This window comes from Neoarius graeffei, chromosome 15 (assembly GCF_027579695.1).
Source record: "Neoarius graeffei isolate fNeoGra1 chromosome 15, fNeoGra1.pri, whole genome shotgun sequence".
NCBI classification, from domain to species: Eukaryota; Metazoa; Chordata; class Actinopteri; order Siluriformes; family Ariidae; genus Neoarius; species Neoarius graeffei.
The window spans coordinates 5,030,697-5,052,090 of record NC_083583.1 but is presented as its reverse complement, the minus strand read 5'-3'; the positions used below and the strand labels follow the sequence as shown (position 1 = coordinate 5,052,090).

The 21,394-nt window shown below is 40.2% G+C and overlaps 1 protein-coding gene across 1 annotated transcript in view; it reads left to right on the top strand.

Annotated features, from left to right (window-relative positions):
• Positions 1–21,394, top strand: part of ext2 (exostosin glycosyltransferase 2) — a 117,915-nt gene that overhangs the window by 3,842 nt on the left and 92,679 nt on the right. Inside the window, exons 2-7 of the mRNA XM_060940792.1 lie at positions 6,885–7,214; positions 11,294–11,517; positions 12,372–12,461; positions 16,625–16,741; positions 16,824–17,019; positions 21,202–21,341. Of these exons, the coding sequence (XP_060796775.1) occupies positions 6,900–7,214; positions 11,294–11,517; positions 12,372–12,461; positions 16,625–16,741; positions 16,824–17,019; positions 21,202–21,341 (1,082 nt within the window). The 5' untranslated portion in view covers positions 6,885–6,899. The remainder of the gene's footprint in view (positions 1–6,884; positions 7,215–11,293; positions 11,518–12,371; positions 12,462–16,624; positions 16,742–16,823; positions 17,020–21,201; positions 21,342–21,394) is intronic.

Sequence of the window (21,394 nt, the reverse complement as noted above, 5' to 3'; positions counted from 1 at the left end):
ATACAACACAGAATTCGGGACCACTGGGGGACACAAAGAAAAAAAGTTAATTTCGAGCCCTGATCAAAGCACTAAAAATTTCCATTACATCAAAAAAATATACAAAGGAATACTGAATTTCTATGTGCTTACCCTATTCATAGCTGAGAAATCCCGCTCGCAATTCTACTTCGCCAATAAAGCTAATAAAGATGTTTCTTAAAATATTCAGATTTTATGCTTCAGATAGCATCAACTAGGCATCCCCGCGAGTATAACATTTTATTTAGGCTAGTGGGAAATCCTTATTTATTGTGAATGTCAAGCCATTATTAATAACTTGCATGAATGCTGAAGCGGGATAAACGGGATAATGCAATAAGGCCGGTTCCTCACGTCAAGCTGCTACTGTATGCATCAAAATTGGTTTATAGCCTGACTCAGGGATGTCCGTTTCATGTAAGCCAAGAAGGCTATGATAAAGCTCATCACGAGCACGACGTAGGCTACCTTTTAAAATAAGGGGTCGGAAGGCGAATCGGGAAGGCTGCGTTTTTTTTAATTAGCCTAACAGGCCTACTTGCAGTCCGGGTATATGCGCAACAGCAGGCCTGTGGACACGCCTCTCCGTTTCTCTCTCTCTCTGTGTGCGCGTGTGAACGAGAAGAAAGAGCACTATGAATGAACGGAGCGATACGCAATGGAATTTTTTTTTTTTCAAAATCGCGAGTCTGATTGTGTGGCGATAGGAATCCATTGTGTGGCGCTGCGCAACACAATGGTCTATGTATGGGAAACCCTGCCGTGGTATGCACTAAGATTTTGAAGTGTTCAGTAAATAATGATGATCTTGACTGTAAATTTAGAGTAAAACGAACCAATTTATTCTGAGATATCTGCAGTTTTTTTTTTTTGTCAAACTTGAGTACCAAAAAGAGCAGGCATAATCATAGTGACATTGTACCAGTGCTGATGCGAACAATTTCTTGGTTCTTAAATCTAAAATTTTTGATTTTCGATACAAAAATTTTAATCTGGCATATATCCATTTTAATTTTATTTTACAGTTAGTGAACTGTTCAAGCATCAAAAACATCCCACAAATAAAACTGTGAAATGCTTTTATTTATTTGTTTTTATGTATTTGTATTTTATTTATTAAATCAGTGGTTCTTAACTGGTCTGGCCTTGGGACCCACAATTCCCTATGGGCATTAGGTCGCGACCCACTTTTTTTACATTCAAGACAACTTATTTAATTTCTCAAAAATATTACTGCACATATGATATTACATTGGCATTTGTATTAAAATATTCAATCATTGGTAAAATACTCAAACATTTCATCCGTTTAGATTTGTTTGAACACTGTATGAACTGGATGTGAACACTGCAAATAATATGAGGTGGGCCTGCCTCCTTTTACAAAGACCAGAACAGGCTGTTTTCACAATGAGCAAATTAGGCCTCGGCTGTTTCAGGATCATTAATGAGAGAGCTGGGGATGCTTTTTAGATCTGATCAGAGACTCAAAATCAGGCACGATCATACATGCCAACTTTTCAAAATTCTCATGGGGAGAAAAGTGGGTGAACGACATTTTCAATTGGACGAGGGTATGATGCGCGGTTGAAACGGTAAAAACACTGGATCCCAATTAATTACAAACCATTTGAAATGTATACAGTTAAAGAGTTTTTGAATTGTTGATATTGTTTGATCAGTTACTGTAGGTTATGGGATTCATGTATCAGGCATGAGAGAGCTCAGAGTGAAAAATCTGAAATAAAACTCATCTTGAATTTTAATGTAATAATGATGCGGTCGCTTTACCGGTCCGTCGTGGTGAAGAAGGAGCTGAGCCAAAAGGCGAAGCTCTCAATTTACCGGTCAATCTACGTTCCGACTCTCACCTATGGTCATGAGCTTTGGGTAATGACCGAAAGAACAAGATCGCGGATACAAGCGGCCGAAATGAGTTTCCTTCGCAGGGTGGCTGGGCGCTCCCTTAGAGATAGGGTGAGAAGCACAGTCACTCGGGAGGAGCTCGGAGTAGAGCCGCTGCTCCTCCACATCGAGAGGAATCAGCTGAGGTGGCTCGGGCATCTTTTTCGGATGCCTCCTGGACGCCTCCCTGGGGAGGTGTTCCAGGCATGTCCTCCTGGGAGGAGGCCCCGGGGAAGACCCAGGACACGCTGGAGGGACTATGTCTCTCGGCTGGCCTGGGAATGCCTCGGTGTTCTTCCCGAGGAGCTGGCCGAGGTGTCTGGGGAGAGGGAAGTTTGGGCTTCCCTGCTCAGACTGCTGCCTCCGCGACCCGGTCCCAGATAAAGCGGAAGAAGACGAGACGAGACAGTTACTATAGGTTATGGGATTCATGTATCAGGCATGAGAGAGCTCAGAGTGAAAAATCTGAAATAAAACTCGTCTTGAATTTTAATGTAATAACAATGAAAGGGAAGTCTTAAATCCGATTTTGAGCTGAAAAATCTCCTGCCTGTATATTGTATCCATACAGAGACCCACAGAAAATAACACAAGCGGTGCTTTAGAAGAATGTTTATCATTTCTTAAAATATTCACAGTGAATGAAAGTATTATTGGATTGCATCAAATGTGTTTTCCTTCTGTAAGCTCACGTACAAATACAGAGAACTATAATATCATATATAAATTACATTTTAATAAGATTTGACCAAAATAGTAACAACTCAATTAAATAAATACTGCACTGTCTTAGTACGACTAAAATGCGTCTCTCTCACTAAACACTTTCCAACAGAATTTAAAAAAAAAACACTAGAAATCCGATCAAAATCCTCTCGGAATGCAACAAAGGAATTTGCTCATTTGCAAACTTTAACTGAAAGTTTTCAAACAAAATTTAAAAATTGCACTATAAATATGACCATACTGTCAAAATATACTCCACAAAGAAATTCACTCGAATGCAAAATTTCACTAAACACTTTAGAAGTTGTACAGTTTGTTTCTGAAATGCTATGGAAGACTAGTTTAATTTCACACTCAAATGTCCATTATATTCTGATTTAAGGTATCTTTACCTTAAAATGTGTAACTGGCTGGTCGAGCATTTGCTTATCCATGGAAATTCATTCTCCCAGGCAACCTGGGATTCGCATTCATATTTTTGCCGTGTGGTATTGGGTTTAGTGGCCATGATGAACGACTGCTTGTAAAAAATGTCGGACAGCCTGGGTGAATCCTACATTACGGAAGTGACTGTCGTTCTGTTCGTTGATTGGTTAAAAATCAGTTGACGTCAGCAGTGTTTCTCATACGATTCTGACTGGACAGAATCGGGAGTATTTTTAACTTGGCGGTAGGGATTTCCCAAAACCAGGAGATTATCCAGTTTTTAACAAATACGATTGGGAGGCGGGAGACGGAGGCTAAAATCGGGAGCCTCCCGCCGAAATTGGGAGGGTTGGCAAGTATGCGCTATGGTAGACAGAGCTACACACAGGTCATGTTCAGTGTCCAACCTGTTTCTTTGCTTGGACTTGAGCTGGACCAGAGTGGAGAAACCATTTCCACAGAGATAACTAGTGGTGAAGGGCAGTAAGATTTGAATTGCATGGATAGCCAGGGAGGAATACTCAGCCATGACACTGCACCAGAAGTGAGAGAGGCTGACTTCTCCGAATTTCTTTTTCAGCGTCTGGTCGCATGAAAGCTCAATCAGCTGATTGTCTTCATTACATGGCAACACAATGCTTTCGAGGTCGATTCCAAAGGGATCGCGCATCCACTGTTCATCTTCACTCAATTTCTCAGGGAAGTAATCATGAAACAGCGTTTGCAGTTTCCCGAGCTGCGCCATAATGCTGCTCTTCAGGGCGTTTTTGTCCGCGACAGTGTCCAGCTTAAGTATTTCATGATGGGTGTTAGGAAATAATAATAATACATTTTATTTATAAGCACCTTTCAAGATACCCAAGGATACTGATCAGTAAAAACAAACAATAAAAAGCAAAACAATAGGATAACAGCAATAATAAGATCATGAGAAATCAATAATAATAATAATGTTATTAAAAATCAGAGAGAAAAGGCCAAGCTAAAGAGATGTTTTTAGCTGGTTTTTGAAAGTGGACAGTGTTGAGCATTGGCGCAACGCTAGTGGCCGGGCATTCCACCGCTTAGGGCCGTTAACACTGAAAGCCCTGTCACCCATAGAGCAGAGCCGAGAGTAAGGGACTGCTAATAGGTGGACATCTGTGGAGCGAAGATATAGAGGTAGCTGATATGGAGTTAGGAGATTTGATAACTAGGGAGGGGCCAGGTTATGTAGGGATTTGTAGACAAGCAGGATAATTTTGTACTGGATGCGGTATTTAACTGGGAGCCAGTGCAGGTTGTAGAGAATAGGAGTGATATGATCCCAGGGCCTGGTGTGAGTGACTGCGTTTACATGCACATCCAAATCGAGCTGCTGTCGGTAATCGAGCTAAGGGTCCCAGCAGGGGTCCCAGAGAAATCCAATCCTACATGCACACAAAGAAATCGAGCTATTGTGTGAGGTACATTGTGCACCCGAGCCACAGGTGGCGCTACACGCCCCATCGTGTTGGTACACTTCCGGTTGTCGTCATGAAGAAGAGCTATTCAAGAGTATAAACAAAGTTATCAGCAGTGTTGCCAGATACTGCTGACGTTTTCCAGCCCAAAACATGTTCAAATCCACCAAAATGCACTTAAAACCGCCCAATCTAGCAACACTGGCAGTTCCGTGTTCACAAGTTCCGTGTTCAAGCTGTTAGGCTTGCTCTAACAGACTGTATGGCTACAAACTGTCCTGCGCAGACCACTGTTTTGTAAGACAACTTATTTTGCACAATTGTATATTTTTCTAAAGTCCATTTTTTGCTTACAAAAAAAATTTTTTTTTGCTTACAATTTAACTTATGTCTTAATAAACACACAAAAAGTTCAATTGTTTTGTTTTTATTGACATTCTTCAGATGTTGGACATATACATACACACACAAATACAGTGACTTGTTTATGTATGCATTTCACAGCTATGCAACAGATGTATTTGGTGATACAGTAAGTGAGCTAAATTTTAACAGTGCAAACAATGCCGCAAAAAGAAAAGATTCATGCCGTTGTCATGATGCATTGTCATGCCGACCGAGGCTGTTGTGTTTCCCGCTTGTGGTCTCGTCACTCGTCACTTCCGGAAGGGGCAGTGCTGAAGTAAGTAGCTCGACTACGTAGCTCGATAGGGTTTACATGCACTAAGTAGCTCGGCAGAAATCGCATAATCTAGGTTGTGTAGCTCGATTACGAGAAATCAAGTTCGGTTCGATTTCAGCCGAGCTAAGGTGTTTCCATGGCATTTAGAACTTCGATTTCAGTCGAGCAACGGCAGAAATTCGATTTTCTCTATGTGCATGTAAACGCACTGACAGAGTACCCTAGCAGCTGAGTTTTGGACATATTGCAGCCTATTTAGTCGCTTGGCTGGGATGCCATCGAGCAGGGCATTGCAGTAGTCCAGTCTTGAGGTGATAAAAGCATGTATAAGCGTTTCAGCTGCAGATGAAGTTAAAGAGGGACGGAGTTTGGAGAGACTTTTCAGGTGAAAGCAAGCTGTTTTAGTAATCTATGGAAATGTGTCCAGCCTGTCTTTGGACATTGTGTTTTCCCACAGTGCGATCTTCTCCTTAAACGCATTCACTTTAAATCCATCCATCCATCCATCCATCCATCCATCCATCCATCCATCCATCCATCCATCCAATCAAGTTAGTTAATTAATTAATTAAGCAAACTTGATTAAATCCATGTTTCTGGACAGGTTTTGTAAACTAATAAAGTTTTCCCCCGTTCCTCCGCTGTCAGCCTCCTACAGAAAGTCCCAGTGCTCCTAGTTAGAAAATTGAAAATGTAAATAATGATATAATAATAAGTAATTTTTATAATCACGCTTCACGCTGTTTAAGTAAACGCCTCCCTGGTTTTTCTCCTCACAGGGATAATTGTGTCAGTTCTTTATTTTTTTCTTCAACTCTTTCTTCTTGATTTTTTTTATTTCTTCTGATTAATTTATGTATAATTTTGTTTACTTATGATTTTTCACTGGTTTCCTATTTATTTGTTTGTATGTTTGTTTGTTTATCCACCCACCCACCCTTTCTTTCTTTCATGTCTGTCTGTTTCCTTGTTTATTTATTTGCCTTTTTGTTTGAGAAACTGTTTCTCAGTTACTAACTAAGTTTGTTGCCTTTCTTATATTCCTCGATACAACACTCGGATCGGATCAGTAAATACTGATTTAATGCACTTTTCTGTTTGTAGGTAATCGGGAGTAAGTAACGGGATGGAGGGAGTAAAGAGTAAGGGAGGACGGAATATGGAGTAGGGAATAGGACTAGTGAAATGGGGAGATGGGAGCCGGGAATATAGAGACAGGAACAGGGAGTAGGGAATACAGAGGAGGAAGCAGGGAACATGGAGAAGGGACCAGGGAGTAAGGAATACGGAGAAGGGAATAGGGACTAGGGAGTTTGGGGTAGTAGGGAATATGTAGAAGGGATCAGGGAGAAGGGTATAGGGTGTATGGAGTAGTCAGGAATATGTAAAATGGATCAGGGAGTAGGGAATATGTAGAAGGGATTGGGGATCAGGGAGTAGGGAGGAGGGAATATGGAGAAGGGAATGGGAAGAAGGGTACAGGGAATAGGGAGAAAGGGATAGGAAGGAGAAGAGAGTAGGGAGAATGGAGAAAGGACTAGGAAGTCAGGAACATGGAGAAGGGAAGAGGGAATCAGGAGTGTGGAAGAAGGACAGTTTGAACCATGGCTCTGTTGTGTGTGTGTGTGTGTGTGTGTGTGTGTGTGTGTGTGTGTGTGTGTGTGTGTGTGTGTGTTTTTCAGAGCTTTGTGCTCAGCATGTGTGCGTCGGTGAAATACAGCTCTCGTGGTCCAGCTCTCATCCCTCGCATGAAGACCAAACACCGGATCTACTACATCACCCTATTCTCCGTGGTGCTGCTGGGTTTAATCGCCACCGGAATGTTCCAGTTCTGGCCTCATTCCATCGAGTCCTCAGCAGAGTGGACTCTGGACCGCCGCAGCGTGCACGACGCCCCGCTGGTCAAACTGCCCGCGTCCAGTCCCATCCCTGAGAGAGGAGACCTGAGCTGCCGCATGCACACCTGCTTCGACGTCTACCGCTGCGGCTACAACCCCAAGAACAGGATCAAGGTGAGTTCCAGAACCATCTGGAAACCTGCGGTCAGCAGGTACACGGTCTGAACGTGGAGCGTTAGCATGAACACATACATTTTAAATCATTTATGATGCATTGCCTCGCAAGTGATTATAATCTCACATCAGTGCTCTGCCATGCATAAATTATTAAAATGAACTGAAAATAAAATATTAAAATTAAGTTCAAAACTAAAATAAAACGTTGGTTAGACTTGGACAACCTTAATTGTCATTCAGTATGCGACAAGTGGACACAACGAAATTTCGTTGCAGTTTGGCTCAGCACAGAATTAAATATGAAGTGTATTAAATTATGCAGCAGCAAAAATATGATAAAGTGACCTGTGGAATTAGGAATTGTTCGAGTTATAAATAGAAGTTTAGAGTTTGGGTTTGGAGTTCAGCAGTCTGGTGGCCTGGGGGGAAAAAGCTGTTCCAGAACCTGGTGGTCCTGCACCGAATGCTGCGGAACCTCTTTCCAGAGGGGAGAACAGTCCATAGTGAGGGTGTGACGGGTCACTGATGATGTTTCTGGCTCGAGACATGCAGCGCCTTGGTGCAATGTCCTGAATGGAGGGAAGAGAAGTCCCAGTGATTTTCTCCGCGGTCCTCAGCGCTCTCCTCACAGTCTTCCAGTCAGAGGCACTGCAGCCTCCACACCGCACAGAGATGCAGCTGGTCAGAGCGCTCTCTATGGTGCTTCTGTAGAATGTAGTGAGGATGGGCGGGGGCAGGTGGGCTCTCCTCATCCTACGCAGGAAGTGCAGATGCTGCTGTGCCTTCTTGACCAGTGACGCGATGTTCACAGACCAGGTGAAGTTGTCGGTGATGTGCACCCCAGGAACCTGGTGCTATTGACCACCTCCACAGCCGTGTTGTTGAGGAGAAGTGGAGCGTGGCTGGGCTGGTTCTTTCTAAAGTCAACAATGATCTCTTTGGTTTTGTCCACGTTCAGGATCAGGTTGTTTTCCCTGCACCAGCCCACCAGCTGCTCCACCTCCTCTCTGTAGGCCAGGTCATTGTCGTCCGCAAACTTCGCAATGTGGTTGCTGGCAGCCCTGGGGACGCAGTCATGTGTCATCAGAGTGAACAGCAGAGGGCTTAGAACACAGCCCTGAGGGGAGCTAGTCTGGCTAACGCGACAAAGCTCTACGAGCTATTGGTCTGGCCAAGATATTAAGCCCAACCGTTTCCCAGAGCCCGTGGTTGACCCGCCTCCCTGAAATGCCTCAGTTTGCTACTGGTTGAAGCCAGAAAAGGCTGTGACGAAGCTTAAACCAATCACATCACTCTTTCCTCTGACGTATGCGACGCGACGGGGCTAACTGGTAGATTAAACTCTTACCGAAGCCGGTCGGGAGCAAGGCGAAAGCGTCCTTCCTTTCAATAAATACCTCCAGGGCTGCTCTTTGCTCCGTTTTCAATGAGAACTTCCTGTTGAATGCTTTCAATACAGCATCTATGCGTAATAGATGCGGAAGCGTGAATGAAGCGCTTCCGGCATAGATTCTGTAAACAATCTATGGCTTCCGGTCGCAGTTCTACTACGTTAGTGCCTTGAACACGCCTCTACCCAGGGCCGTTGGAGATGCTCAAAGTTGATTGGCTCCCGATTTTTCGGGAGCTTGGAAGAGCTGTAGATAGCTTGCCTGGCCAGACTAAGCTTGCAACAGGCCCTCGTGTTGCGTCACGCTTAGGATGGGCGGGCCTAGGCTAGAGGGGAGCCTGTGCTGAGGGTGATGACACTGGAGGTGTTCTGTCCGACCCGCACTGACTGTGGTCTTTCAGGGAGGAAATCTAGCAGCCAGTTGCACAGGGGGGTGCTGAAGCCCAGGGGACCCAGTTTGTTCACCAGATGCTGTAGAATGATGGTAATAAACGCTGACCTGAAGTCCAGGAACAGCATCCGCACGCGAGTGTTCTCCTCCTCCAGGTGTGCAAGGCTCCGGTGAAGAGCGGAGGAGATGGCGTCTTCAGTGGAGCGGTTTGGCTGGTAGGCAAACTGGAAGGAGTCAAACGTGGGAGGTGGTTCAAGTAGTTCAAGTACTAGATTAAAAATACGATTAAAAATTATTTTTAAAACAAGTAAATCAAACCGAAGTAAATTCAGTAAAATTCCGTTACATTCAAATTTAAAATTGAAATTACATTTGAAATGCTAAATAAAAAAAGTGCAATAAAATTTTGTGCATGTAAATAAAATGTAAATTTCAAGATAAAAATTAATATAAATCAGGGCTTTGAACCAGAATTTTTTTCCTATTGGTTCGTTCCGAACAGAAACGGAATTTTAACGTTTCCGGTTTTGGGTTCCACCATTAAATAGACGTTCCCGAACCGGTTAGAACAAAAAAATTTCGTTCCCGGAACGGTTAATTACGTTCCCTGCCAGCTGTTTAACAAATGGCTATAAAATGATGTCTCTGTCTCATCCAGCTTAAGCCAAATGTAGGCTAATTCTATTACAACCTTCATTAAATAAGACAAGAAATAATTCAAAACAATTATTTCAAATGTTGGCGATTTGGATTCTCAGTATGTCTTCCCATCTACACAAACAGAAAAAGTGCCAAAAATGAAAGAGAATTCGTTTAGTGTGTTACCAAAGGCTAGTCAGGCCCTATAGAGGGCTACCGCATGACGTCACCGCGCCGCGAGATTTTGTTAGGCGCCATATTGGAAGACCAAGTACACATCTATGCAAGTACATGCATGCATGCATACATACATACATACATACATAAAATAAACTACACCTGAAATGTAGCCAGGGCCGGTTCTGCCCTAATCTGGACCCGGGTGCAACATCGCGCAACCCCCCCCCCCCCCCCCCAAAAAAAAACAAAAACACCAGTCTAAATCAGGACAACCATCACATAACTATAAACATTTTATATCAACTATTTTAACTAAATGGGCTATAATAAATAAGCCTTCAGGCAGCCACGGCGGGCTGCCTCAGAAAAGGAACCATTTGTCCTACCTTAAAACTCGTTTTGCATTTTCTGCCTCCTTTTTTGTATTTTCGACCCTCCGTTTATTTTCTTTCCTTTTCTGAAAACCCGATTTGTGTCCAGACATTTTGTTCTGCTACCAACGAACTAATTCGTCAGGTCTCGTCTCTCGAGCCCGCGATGATTCCCGTGGGAAGGGCAACAACTGATACATCTTTACAAACAGCCAATAGGGAGGTTGCAAAGTTCAGGCTCTTCTTTGCTCAGACACTCAGTAATGCACTCCACCTTCCCGCTCTCTCCATTCAATCAGCGAACGTCACACAGGAAGTGAACCCCGGCGGGTCATAGAAACTTGCATGACTTTTTTATTTGTAGGCTACGGAAACTTTGAGGAACGAAATAAAAACCGGTATTAACCGGTTACCATTATTTTTAATAAGCGTTTCTGTTCCGGAACATAAAAAATAATAAAGTTTCTGGTTTCGTTTCTGTTCCATGTGAAATAGAAAAAGTTCCCGGTTTTCGTTTTCGTTCCTTGAACCGGTTCAAAGCCCTGATATAAATGAAGAATTAAAAAGTAAATTAAAAGTGCATGTAAATGACACTAATTTTAAAATTAAAATAGATCTTGAAGTAGAATAAAGTTATTAAGTTATTAAAAAGTTAAAAATGTTATTAAAAAGGTGAATAAAAAGTAAATGGATTTCAGTACAGTTGGATTGCAATTAAAATAACAGTATTCGAATTAAAATTTCCATTAACATTAAAATTTGAATAAAAATTAAATAAGTAAAAAAATAAATAAATAAATGTTCCCAGGCCTTCATTTTAAATAAGAAACTGTTTTTAATGACTTTCTTTGATTATATTAAAGGTGTTAAATAAAACAATTCTTATTCAAGATTATACACATCGATCATTCTGACTTTTAAAAAAAATAAATATTACATTGCAAAAAGGTAACTAGGAAGTAAAATGAGTTAAAAATACATCATTTCTTTAAAAAAAACACTAAGATCTAAACTTAGAAAGGATTTTGGCTCCATTTTCCAGAAAAAATAAATAATTTGTATAATAATAAGTGTCTAATTTTATAAGGTGTGTGTGCGCGCGCAGGTCTACATCTACCCCCTGCAGAGGTTTGTGGACGAGGTGGGCGTGCCCATCAGCAGTAGCGGTCTGTCCCGTGAGTATAACGAGCTGCTGAGTGCCGTCTCCGACAGCGACTTCTACACCGATGATGTCACTCGGGCGTGTCTCTTCATCCCGTCCATCGACGTGCTGAACCAGAACTCGCTGCGCATCCGGGAGACCGCGCAGGCTCTCGCCATGTTACCCAGGTGAACAGATCCGAGTCTCACCTACACCGCTTTGTTTTTATTCTCTCTCTGTCACCCCCCCCTCTCTCTCTCACACACACACACTCTCACACCCCTCTCTTTCACTCTCTCACACCCCCTCCCAAACAGAGATGTAATTCATCAAACAATTATTCGTTTTTCTCGATTTTACAGCATGGCAAAAAAAATTCCAAACTAACAATTTAATCGTTTAAAATCTCAGTTTAGAGAGGATAAATTTGATAATTTGACTCAGATGGTGAAAATAATTCAAATACATCTTTTTTTATAAAACACACAGGATACCATTTTTTGGAAAATTGTGTGTCGATTTTTAGAAAAATTTTTAAAAACTTAATGTATTTTATATTTTAATTTTTTTCCTTAATCTAGTTATTTTCACTTCATCTGTTTTATCCTCCTACATGGTGTTAATGTTGTTTACTGTCATGAATTTATGATAATTTACATTTTGTAAATGTGAATTTTTTAAAGGATTGTACTACTACTAAATAATAATAATAATAATAATGAGGAGAAGAAGAAGACAACGACGAAGAGAAAGAGGTGTTTGAGTTTTTTTACCAGGAGTCAAAGAGACCAAAATTGTCTCTGCTCTTTGGGTGGGAGTGGCATACTGTCTCTCCTGTCAATCACAGTGACTCGAGCTAATCATAGATGTCTTTGAGTTCATGTATGTGGAAGAGGGTAGATAGCGCTTTTTTCCTTGAGTGTGTTATGGAGCATGAGCAGCAGTTTAAAAAGAGAAACAGTTTAAAAAAAGAAATACCACATGTACGTATGATTTAACTGTGTGTGTGTGTGTGTGTGTGTGTGTGTGTGTGTGTTTACAGATGGGATAAGGGGATGAATCACTTGCTGTTCAACATGTTACCAGGAGGACCTCCGGACTATAACACGGCGCTGGACGTTCCCAGAGACCGGTGACTTGTTAAATTATTTACCTTTCTTATGTCTCATATTTAGTGTTTTACCCACGACGTGCAGGAGTCGATCACACTCCGTTCATACACACTTTCGTGTCGGGTTGGTAGTGTAACCGCCACTTTTATCAAACACCACAAGCTCATCTAATAAAAAAAAAAAAAAATCATATCATATAATTCTCTGACATTTCAACGCTATATGGTGTGAATCACTACATGAAGGATGAAGTTCATAATAATTATTAATTATTGAAATATAATAGTGTTATAGAAGCACATTTTAAAAATAAAATTTTATCAAATTGGCTACTTCCAATACAGTAATGTATTTATTAATGTTTATTTATTTATTCATTTGTTTATTTTACTTTTTATGTAACTTTAGTTTGTAAACTTAGTCAGTTTATTTTTCTAATTGATGTATCTCTGCTATATTCTCAGATATTTATTCTTTCTGGATTATTAATTCATTTTTTTCTTATTCATTGATTCATTCATTCACATCCTTTTAATTTCATTTATTTATTCATTTACAAGACTTTTTATTTCTTTTTACAGTTAATCAACCGATTAATTAATTAATTAAAATTTTATTTTCATTCATATTTATTGCTCCTGTTTCTGAGTTTTTAAAAATAATTACTTTTTTGCATTTTTCTTTCATTCATTTATTCATTCATTAATTCATTCATATACTTTATTTATTTATTTATTTATTTATTTTAGATGTATTTGTTTTTACTATATGACTAGTTAATTATAAGTTTTTTTTCTTTCTCCTTGATTCATATTTGTTTCAATTTATATTTATTCATTTATTTATATAACATTTTTACTGTTTACTTAGGTAATTATAAATTTCTCATTCTTATTTTCATTAAATATTTCTAATTTTAAAAAATAAAATCATATACATTTATTTTTCCTTCCCCTTTCATTCATTCATTCATTCATTCATTCATCCCCTTTCAATTGTATTTATTTGTTTGTTTTTCTTGGCATTAATTCATAATTTGTTTCTATTTCTTTTTATTTTTTAAAATAATTATTTCTAAAAATATTTTTTGGGAAAAATTTCTTGTTCATCCATCCATTCATTCATCCATTCATTCGCTGACTGTGTCTCCATGACAGTAAATAGGTCAGAGGTTGAAGAACCCCAGACATGCAGAGTCCTCAAAAAAAATCTCCCAGCCTTACTTGCAGCACCCAAAACACACTCGCCCGAAAAACAATTCCACTTCCCCAGAGCTTTATTTTATTTTGGAGAGGACATAGTGCTTTTTTTTTTAAATAGGCGAAGCAGCATAATTATCATAAATCCACAAAACCCCATAACACCGATATATGCAGACACATTCAGAAAGAAAGAAGTTCTAGTAGCAGAGGAATTAATAATTTAGGGTACATTAAGCTGTGGAGAGTTTTGAAGGAGTATAATAATAATAATTGAAATATGCTACTGCCGGACTGACAGTTCAGATCTGCATCATGGAGCAGTAGCTTAGGTTGCCAGCGCTAACTTTTGTCGTCCAATCGAACGATTACCATTAAAGTTTTACTCATCCTTCAAAGTCCTTCCCACGCCATGTGGCGCATAGGGCGGTGCCGATCTCCGTTTCCGTAGCCCTCAGCCTCTCGCCTATTACATAGCTAGGGTTACAGTGGCGGGCTAGTCCTCTGGCAGCCGCGAGAGTTTGACTCCCCACTCGCATCTGTATTGTAGCGTGCCTTGCTAGACGGCAGTAGGTACCATTTTTATGATAGTCTTTGGTATGACCCGACCGTGAGTAGAACTCCCGATCCAGAAGTGGACATGCTAACCACTAGGCCAAGTCACGGTTACTCCTCCTTGCAAATACTTTAATCGTCTCGGACGATCGGGCATGCGGTTTTTCGAGCATTGCATGCAGGAGAGTAAAGGTGGGGGGGATGCACTTATGGGGCAGAAATATAGAACCTGCGGTGTGTTTCAGGGTTAAATGTCGTAAACCTTTTCATTATTCTTAAAAAAATTGTTTTATTCAAGAGTGAGGTGATTTTAGTTGTTCCGGTCCACTAGGGGGCAGCAGTGACTCAGGCTTTATCTTTATTGAGTGAGCTGATTTATGGCACCGAGCGATTCGGGCGTTAATGTGTCTCCTGTGTCTGAGAGTGTGTTTTGTTAACGCTTATCTGAATTTAAACACACACTGAGTGTTCTCTGACACGATGACGCTGCTGTACTCGATAAAACCCCCCACTAAACCCGAGCGGACTGTAGTTCTTTTACCAGCAAACAGAAATCTGGATTGAAGCTCTCGGCTTCGTTTAAATAACATTAAATCTTATTTCGTATTTTCAGTGTCTGCTTTAATGTTTCGTGCATCTGATGCTTCACTTTAGTTTGTATAAGGATGTAAAAATATACAACAGCTGTAATAGGTGAATTTAAAGCTGTATATTCCAAAGGAGCGTAGAAGAGAAGGTGTGTGTGTTAGAGAGACGGATCAGACAGCCGAGTGTAATCTCCCCATATTTACTGCTCCATAGTGCTCGGTTCTCAGCGCTTTCTCAGCCTCGGAGTGGGAAAGGTGAGGTTCATGTACTCGAAAGCCCTGAAATGGTGAACACTTATCTGGAGCTGTAGGGAATTTCCTGGATTCATCCAGCTGTGCTCCATTTGGTGTATAACCTCAACAGAACCAGCTGCCATTGTGTGTGTGTGTGTGTGTAGATAAAGTGTCTGTGTGTACTCTAGTTTTTAATCAGCATCCTGATCTTTAAACATCAGAGCTTCACAGCAAAAACGGATTATTTCGTTTTAAGGACTGTTGTAAGAACAAATGCATCTTTGGCACATAATCATAAGACAATACAAGTGTGAAGAAGGAGAGGTACTGTTTTCAGCCTGAAGTTGATTATTTTCCTGTAACATCATGACCCACTGGTGTTTTATTCCTCTTATACCTGTATTTATTTTAGTTATTTATTAAAGAGTGATGCATCATACATTTTACTCCTAGAGAGAAAGAGAGTTTTTTTTTTTAATTTAAAGAGAGAAGGAAATATATACTTTTTGCATTTATAGGACATGAGAGAGAGATGGCTTTTTTGTTTAGAGAGAGAAAGAGAGAGCATGTGATGGAGAGATGGCAGTTTTTCATTTTTCGAGAGCTCTAGAGAGATAGCATTTTTTCATTTAGAGACAGAGATGGTATGATACCACGTTTTCTTTTCCGATACCGTTTCTCAAACCTGTATTTAAAAAAAGAAAGAACAAACTAAGCTTTAAAATAATTTTTTGAAAAATAAAGCAGGAAACAATGCTAAAAACACGACTTGCACAAAACTACACCTTTTTTAAATTCTGCTGAACTTTCACACTCAAGTCACTTGCATTTCAAATATAATAAAGTATAAATATAATTTTAAAACCATAAAATAAATAAAATCAGATTTCTTCATATGTCAACATTTCCAGTTCCATGAGGGGGAAAAAAAAAAAAAATCTAGTTCCAACTTTGTCCATTGTTACAGGATCAGATCAGATTCATTTCTTTCTTTTTTTTTTTTTTAAACCCCCGTTTTCCGATCCACTGTTTCTTCCTGGTATCGACCCGATACCCATCCCGGGTATCAGAACGGTGTCGTCACGAATGAAAGTTGCGTTTAATGGTGTGGAACATCCCAGAAACAGATTGGTTCCTGTTCTCATGTACATTATAGCAGCTGCAAACATTCCTTCTCTTTCTTAGCGAAAAAAGAATAACCTGAAGATGTCAGAAATCTTAGCACTCAAACCAGAGACTCCTTCCATGAATGTTAAACGAACGTCATTATAGCAACAATGACGCATTTTAAAACAAAAAGAAAAAAAACTTGCTATAAGTGGAGCGTCCATTGTACACGTCCCCATGAATGAGCGGTTACTATGGAAACGATAATGTATTAATGAACGAGCGCTTTAATGTAGACACACCTGTGATTTGATCGATAGCATGCACTTTACTGAATCTCTCAAAACTTTTCAAGTGTCTGCAAAAACACTTGTATCATAATTATTGGCACCCTTGCATTTCGTACCGAGTTTTGTCTTACAATGCTCGATGAGGAGACAAAGTAAGGAGTCTGAGAGAGCACGATAAAAATGAAAGTTCCATGTGTCGTTTGTTGTGCAGAGCTTTGCTAGCTGGAGGTGGTTTCTCGACGTGGACCTACAGACAAGGCTACGATGTCAGCATCCCCGTGTACAGCCCCCTGTCGGCTGAAGTCGACCTCCCCGAGAGACAGCCCGGGTGAGTTCTGTATTTATGCTCCGTATTAATAACGAATAAATTCGCAACACCTCGATGCAAACGTCACGGCTTTGTGTTTTAGCCCGAGGAGATACTTCATCCTGTCATCTCAGACAGCCGTCCATCGGGAGTACCGCTCGGAGCTGGAGAGGCTGAAGGAGGAGAACGGAGAGTCCATCCTCCTGCTGGACAAGTGCAGTAACCTCTCTCAGGGCGTGGCCTCGGCCCGGAAACGCTGCTCCAAGGGCCAGACGTACGACTATCCCCAGATCCTACAGGTAACTCACCTGCACAGTAACTTCACAACTCTCACCTTCTCAGTGAGTTGACGGACGGACGGACGGAAGGGCGTGGCATCTCGGTTTCATCTCACTGGCTGTGTTTATGGCTCAGTCATTTCGTTACACTTTTATCAGATTCTGAAGAAGATTGCCATTTTAACATTTTCAGATTTTAAAGGGGAACTGAAGGCAAACTTTTTATTATCAAAATTCTATTTGTCATTTTATTAAATATAGGAATGCATGTTTGATCTCTATTTTGTCGCTGCTATAGCAAGTTATGTGTGAAATATGCTCTGTAACATATCAGTCCGTATGTCAAAGCAGTGGCCGTAAACGAGATTCGTTGAGACCTGTGCGAGACATCGTAGGACGGAAGTAAAACGTACAGCGGAAATCAAAGTGACCGACATCTGCCAATGTTGTCAAAAGCCGCGCACGCCCTCTTTCGAATGCTGATGTAATCAAGCCGGAAGTTTTCCCTGTGTCCGAAATCACTCCTCACTCACTATAGACCCCTTTCACTGACGTCACCTGAAACCGGAAGTAAACAGACCCTGCGCCATTTTGCAAGACCAACAAACTCGTGATTAGGGGGAAATAACGGCAGCGGTATGTGAACCCACGAGAATAAAGTGGAGTGGCAAACGACTTCAACAAACAAATCTGAGCTGTTTTATTTATGATTTATTGGCCCAACAGTAGACTTGAAAGAAACCTGTGTGAGACTTGGCAAAAAACTGTGGATATACAGTAATGGATAAGTCTGTGCATGATCTGCGGACACTTTGAGGTAAGCAAACGCAAGAAATTCAGATTTAAAACATGCTAAACTGGCCCCAAGTTGATAACTGTATGAGGAGCAAGCCTCCCAGACTTCTACAATTTAATAATAATAATAATTTAGGATGGTTTGGGGCTTGCTCTCCCTCCTGTTATATAAATAAAGCATAGTTGTTGTGTAGGCATATATCATAAATACATATGTATAATTTGGATAAATTAACCTAAATTATGGATACCTTAATAGGAACAAAAAGTATTAATTTTTCAACTGAAAAGATATATTATTAAAAGATAAATATCAACAAGATTACCTTGGCCATAACTATGTGTAGGTTATTCTTAACAACAGCTGTAATATCACGAACCAAGCCACTAACAACATAATTGTAAGCCTGTAGCCCTTTGTAGGCTTTCAAGTCATCAGCAGTGTAGGCACTGGGTGTAAACAACAAATAGTTTACAATGTCTGGGTAGCAAACAGATGGCAGAACTGGTGTCCGGCCCTCCTTATGTTTCCATTCTCCCTTGCCGCGAGTCTTATCATATGGGTCAAACCCATCAATCACAGCCAGTTTCTCCACATACCGTGCCCTTTCTGCAGCTGGTAATGTACTCACATAACCCGAATTATCAGCCATCGTGTCACTTTACTCTCGCTCGTACTTTGTTTTATATTGTGAGTGCATGTACTTGGTCTTCCAGTATGGCGCCTAACAAAATCTCGCGGCGCGGTGACGTCATGCGGTAGCCCTCTATATAGGGCATGATGTAGTGGGGACGCCGTTTTGTAGTGCTGTCCGAAACCTTAGTGAGGATTATGTGGGAAATGTGCTCAGTTTAATAACCAGCCGTCTGATCTGGCACGTTTTAATCGTGCGACAGTAATGACGTAAATACCAGCGCGACAGACTCGTCCTTATCCTGTCGTCTTTCCAACTCTTCTACTCCGCGTTGGTTCAGAGTCGTATGGAATAATCTCCATCACTGATGAAGCTGGCAAATCTTGAAATTAATCTCAATTGGAATGATATGGCGATCTGGCCGCTGTGTAAACACTTTTCGAAATGGCGGCACTGACACTTCACGTTTGAAGTCTCGCACAAGTCTCGTGAATATCGGGTGGATAAGTGACGCCTGCCACGGACCAAACGAACTACATTCAACATCGCTAAAAACCGAACAGGCCGATAAGTGTAATATAATATGCCAATACGAGTCACGATATAAGGTTAATAAAACCGAAAATGTAATTGAATAACACGTTAGGCCACACCAATTTAATTAGTTGGTTCTTGGATTTTTTCAGGAGAAATATGAAGCGAGCGGGTGAAATAAAAATAAAATTGAAAAAATGCTCTGATGGTAAAATTAGCGGTGGAAATAGACCAAACAATACAGGCAAACCAGTAAACAGAATTTCAACACACCTGTCAAAGATTTTACACTTCTGATCGCTGAATATCCGAACAATCACAAACACAGGCTTTGCAGGATTCCCCTCCACAGCCATGTTTCTTCCACAAGTCTTTATCGAAAGTGAAAGGGGCGATTTGATTGGTTTTCGATGTCACGTGACCTTTTCTGTTGGCGGGAGTTTGATTTCAAATTTTTTTTTTTTCATTTTGCATTTTCTTCAAGCGGCGATTCCGAGAACCAACTAATTGAATTGGTGTGGCCTTAATTAAGAAATAAAGCAAGTTTAAAAATGACTTCAGTTCCCCTTTAACGTTTATTGGCTGTTCAGTGGAAATCTGAATCAGCTTTAAAGATATTCTTGAAAGGGCGGCACGGTGGTGTAGTGGTTAGCGCTGTCACCTCACAGCAAGAAGGTCCGGGTTCGAGCCCCGTGGCCGGCGAGGGCCTTTCTGTGTGGAGTTTGCATGTTCTCCCCGTGTCCGCGTGGGTTTCCTCCGGGTGCTCCGGTTTCCCCCACAGTCCAAAGACATGCAGGTTAGGTTAACTGGTGACTCTAAATTGAGCGTAGGTGTGAATGTGAGTGTGAATGGTTGTCTGTGTCTATGTGTCAGCCCTGTGATGACCTGGAGATGAGATATTCTTGAAAAAAAATTTGTTTGTATATTTTTCTCTTCTGTTTAAGTGTTCTGTCTGTTGTGTATTCAGCCCTGTTGCTGTGTGTGTTTGTTTGTTTTTAAATATGCACATGCATGTTTTTTTCTCATTCATTTAAAAAAGAAATAATTTCTTTGTCATATTTGTGTTCTTCTTTCGTAGTTTATCTATTTTTTATTGACTCACTCATTTCCTTTTTAATAATTTTTTTGTCATGCATTTGTCCCCATTTTGTTTCATTTTTGATTTCTTGATGTGGACATGTTTTCTTTCCATTCATTCCTTTTTGCATCTTTTTCTGTCATGTATCTGTTTGCTGTTTAGTTTTTTATTTGTTGATGTGTGCTTGCATGTTTCTTTCTGTCTGTGTGTGTGTGTGTGTACACATCTTTGTTTGTTTGTTTGTTCACTCATAAATGTATCTTTTTTTTGTCACATTCATCCCAGTTTGATAATTTATTTTAAATTTAATTTGTTAATGTGTAATATTTCTTTGTTTACTCATTCATTCATCATCTTTTAATTTTTTTTTCTCTACTGTTGTGTTGTTAAGATTTCTGGATTTCTTGATGTGCTCATATGCATTTTCTTATTTATTTAATCATCGTTAATCTTCATTTTGAATGTTTTTTTCTATATTCAGTATTTCCTTTTTTTTTTTTTGTCGTCATGTATGTGCATTTTTTTTTAATTTATTTACTTACTTACATTCTTTTAATTTTTAAAGTCTGACTATCCTGGTTCTCTTTTTTTGCCATCCATCCATCCATTTTTCTTTCCTTCTCCTTTCCCACTCTTTCTTATAGGTGCTACTTTAATGGTACATAAAAATATAATTTTATATTCGTCTGTACTGTACTGTAGTTGTTATTGTTGTCTGTAGAACAGGGTCACGGGACTTAAACACGGAGGAAAAAATTTAAAAGAAAGAGTTTGTCCCAGCTTGAAGTGATTAAAATATATTAGTTGTTAAGTTAGAGTTTATTTTAAAGTTTAACTTTATTTAATGCCCCTGATTTTATTTTATTTTTTATTGTTCAGCCAGTCAGCTGACTGAATAAATCAAATAACACAGGCTCATTTATAATTATTATAATTTAAAAAAAATTAAAAAGTGAACTTTACAGCCATGTAAAATAAAACACATCACGCTGATAAAGTTTCAGATTATTTATAATTTACCTTTTTCTTACCAGTGATCTGTGTAAAATTTTAGTTTGTATGTACATAATTTTTTGATAAAATTTGAACTCCCGTGCTTAAATGTATTGGCGCCCTTGACGTCATTGTGGCACTCAGCCGTTCTCTGTTGTTGTGCCGTAGGAGTCGTCGTTCTGCGTGGTGTTACGTGGCGCTCGACTCGGCCAGGCCGCACTCAGCGACGTGCTGCAGGCAGGGTGTGTTCCTGTCATCATGGCCGACTCGTACATCCTGCCCTTCTCTGAGGTGCTGGACTGGAAAAGGTACACACTTCAAAATAAAAAAAAAACACAGATGTTATAGAGAAGTGCTGCAG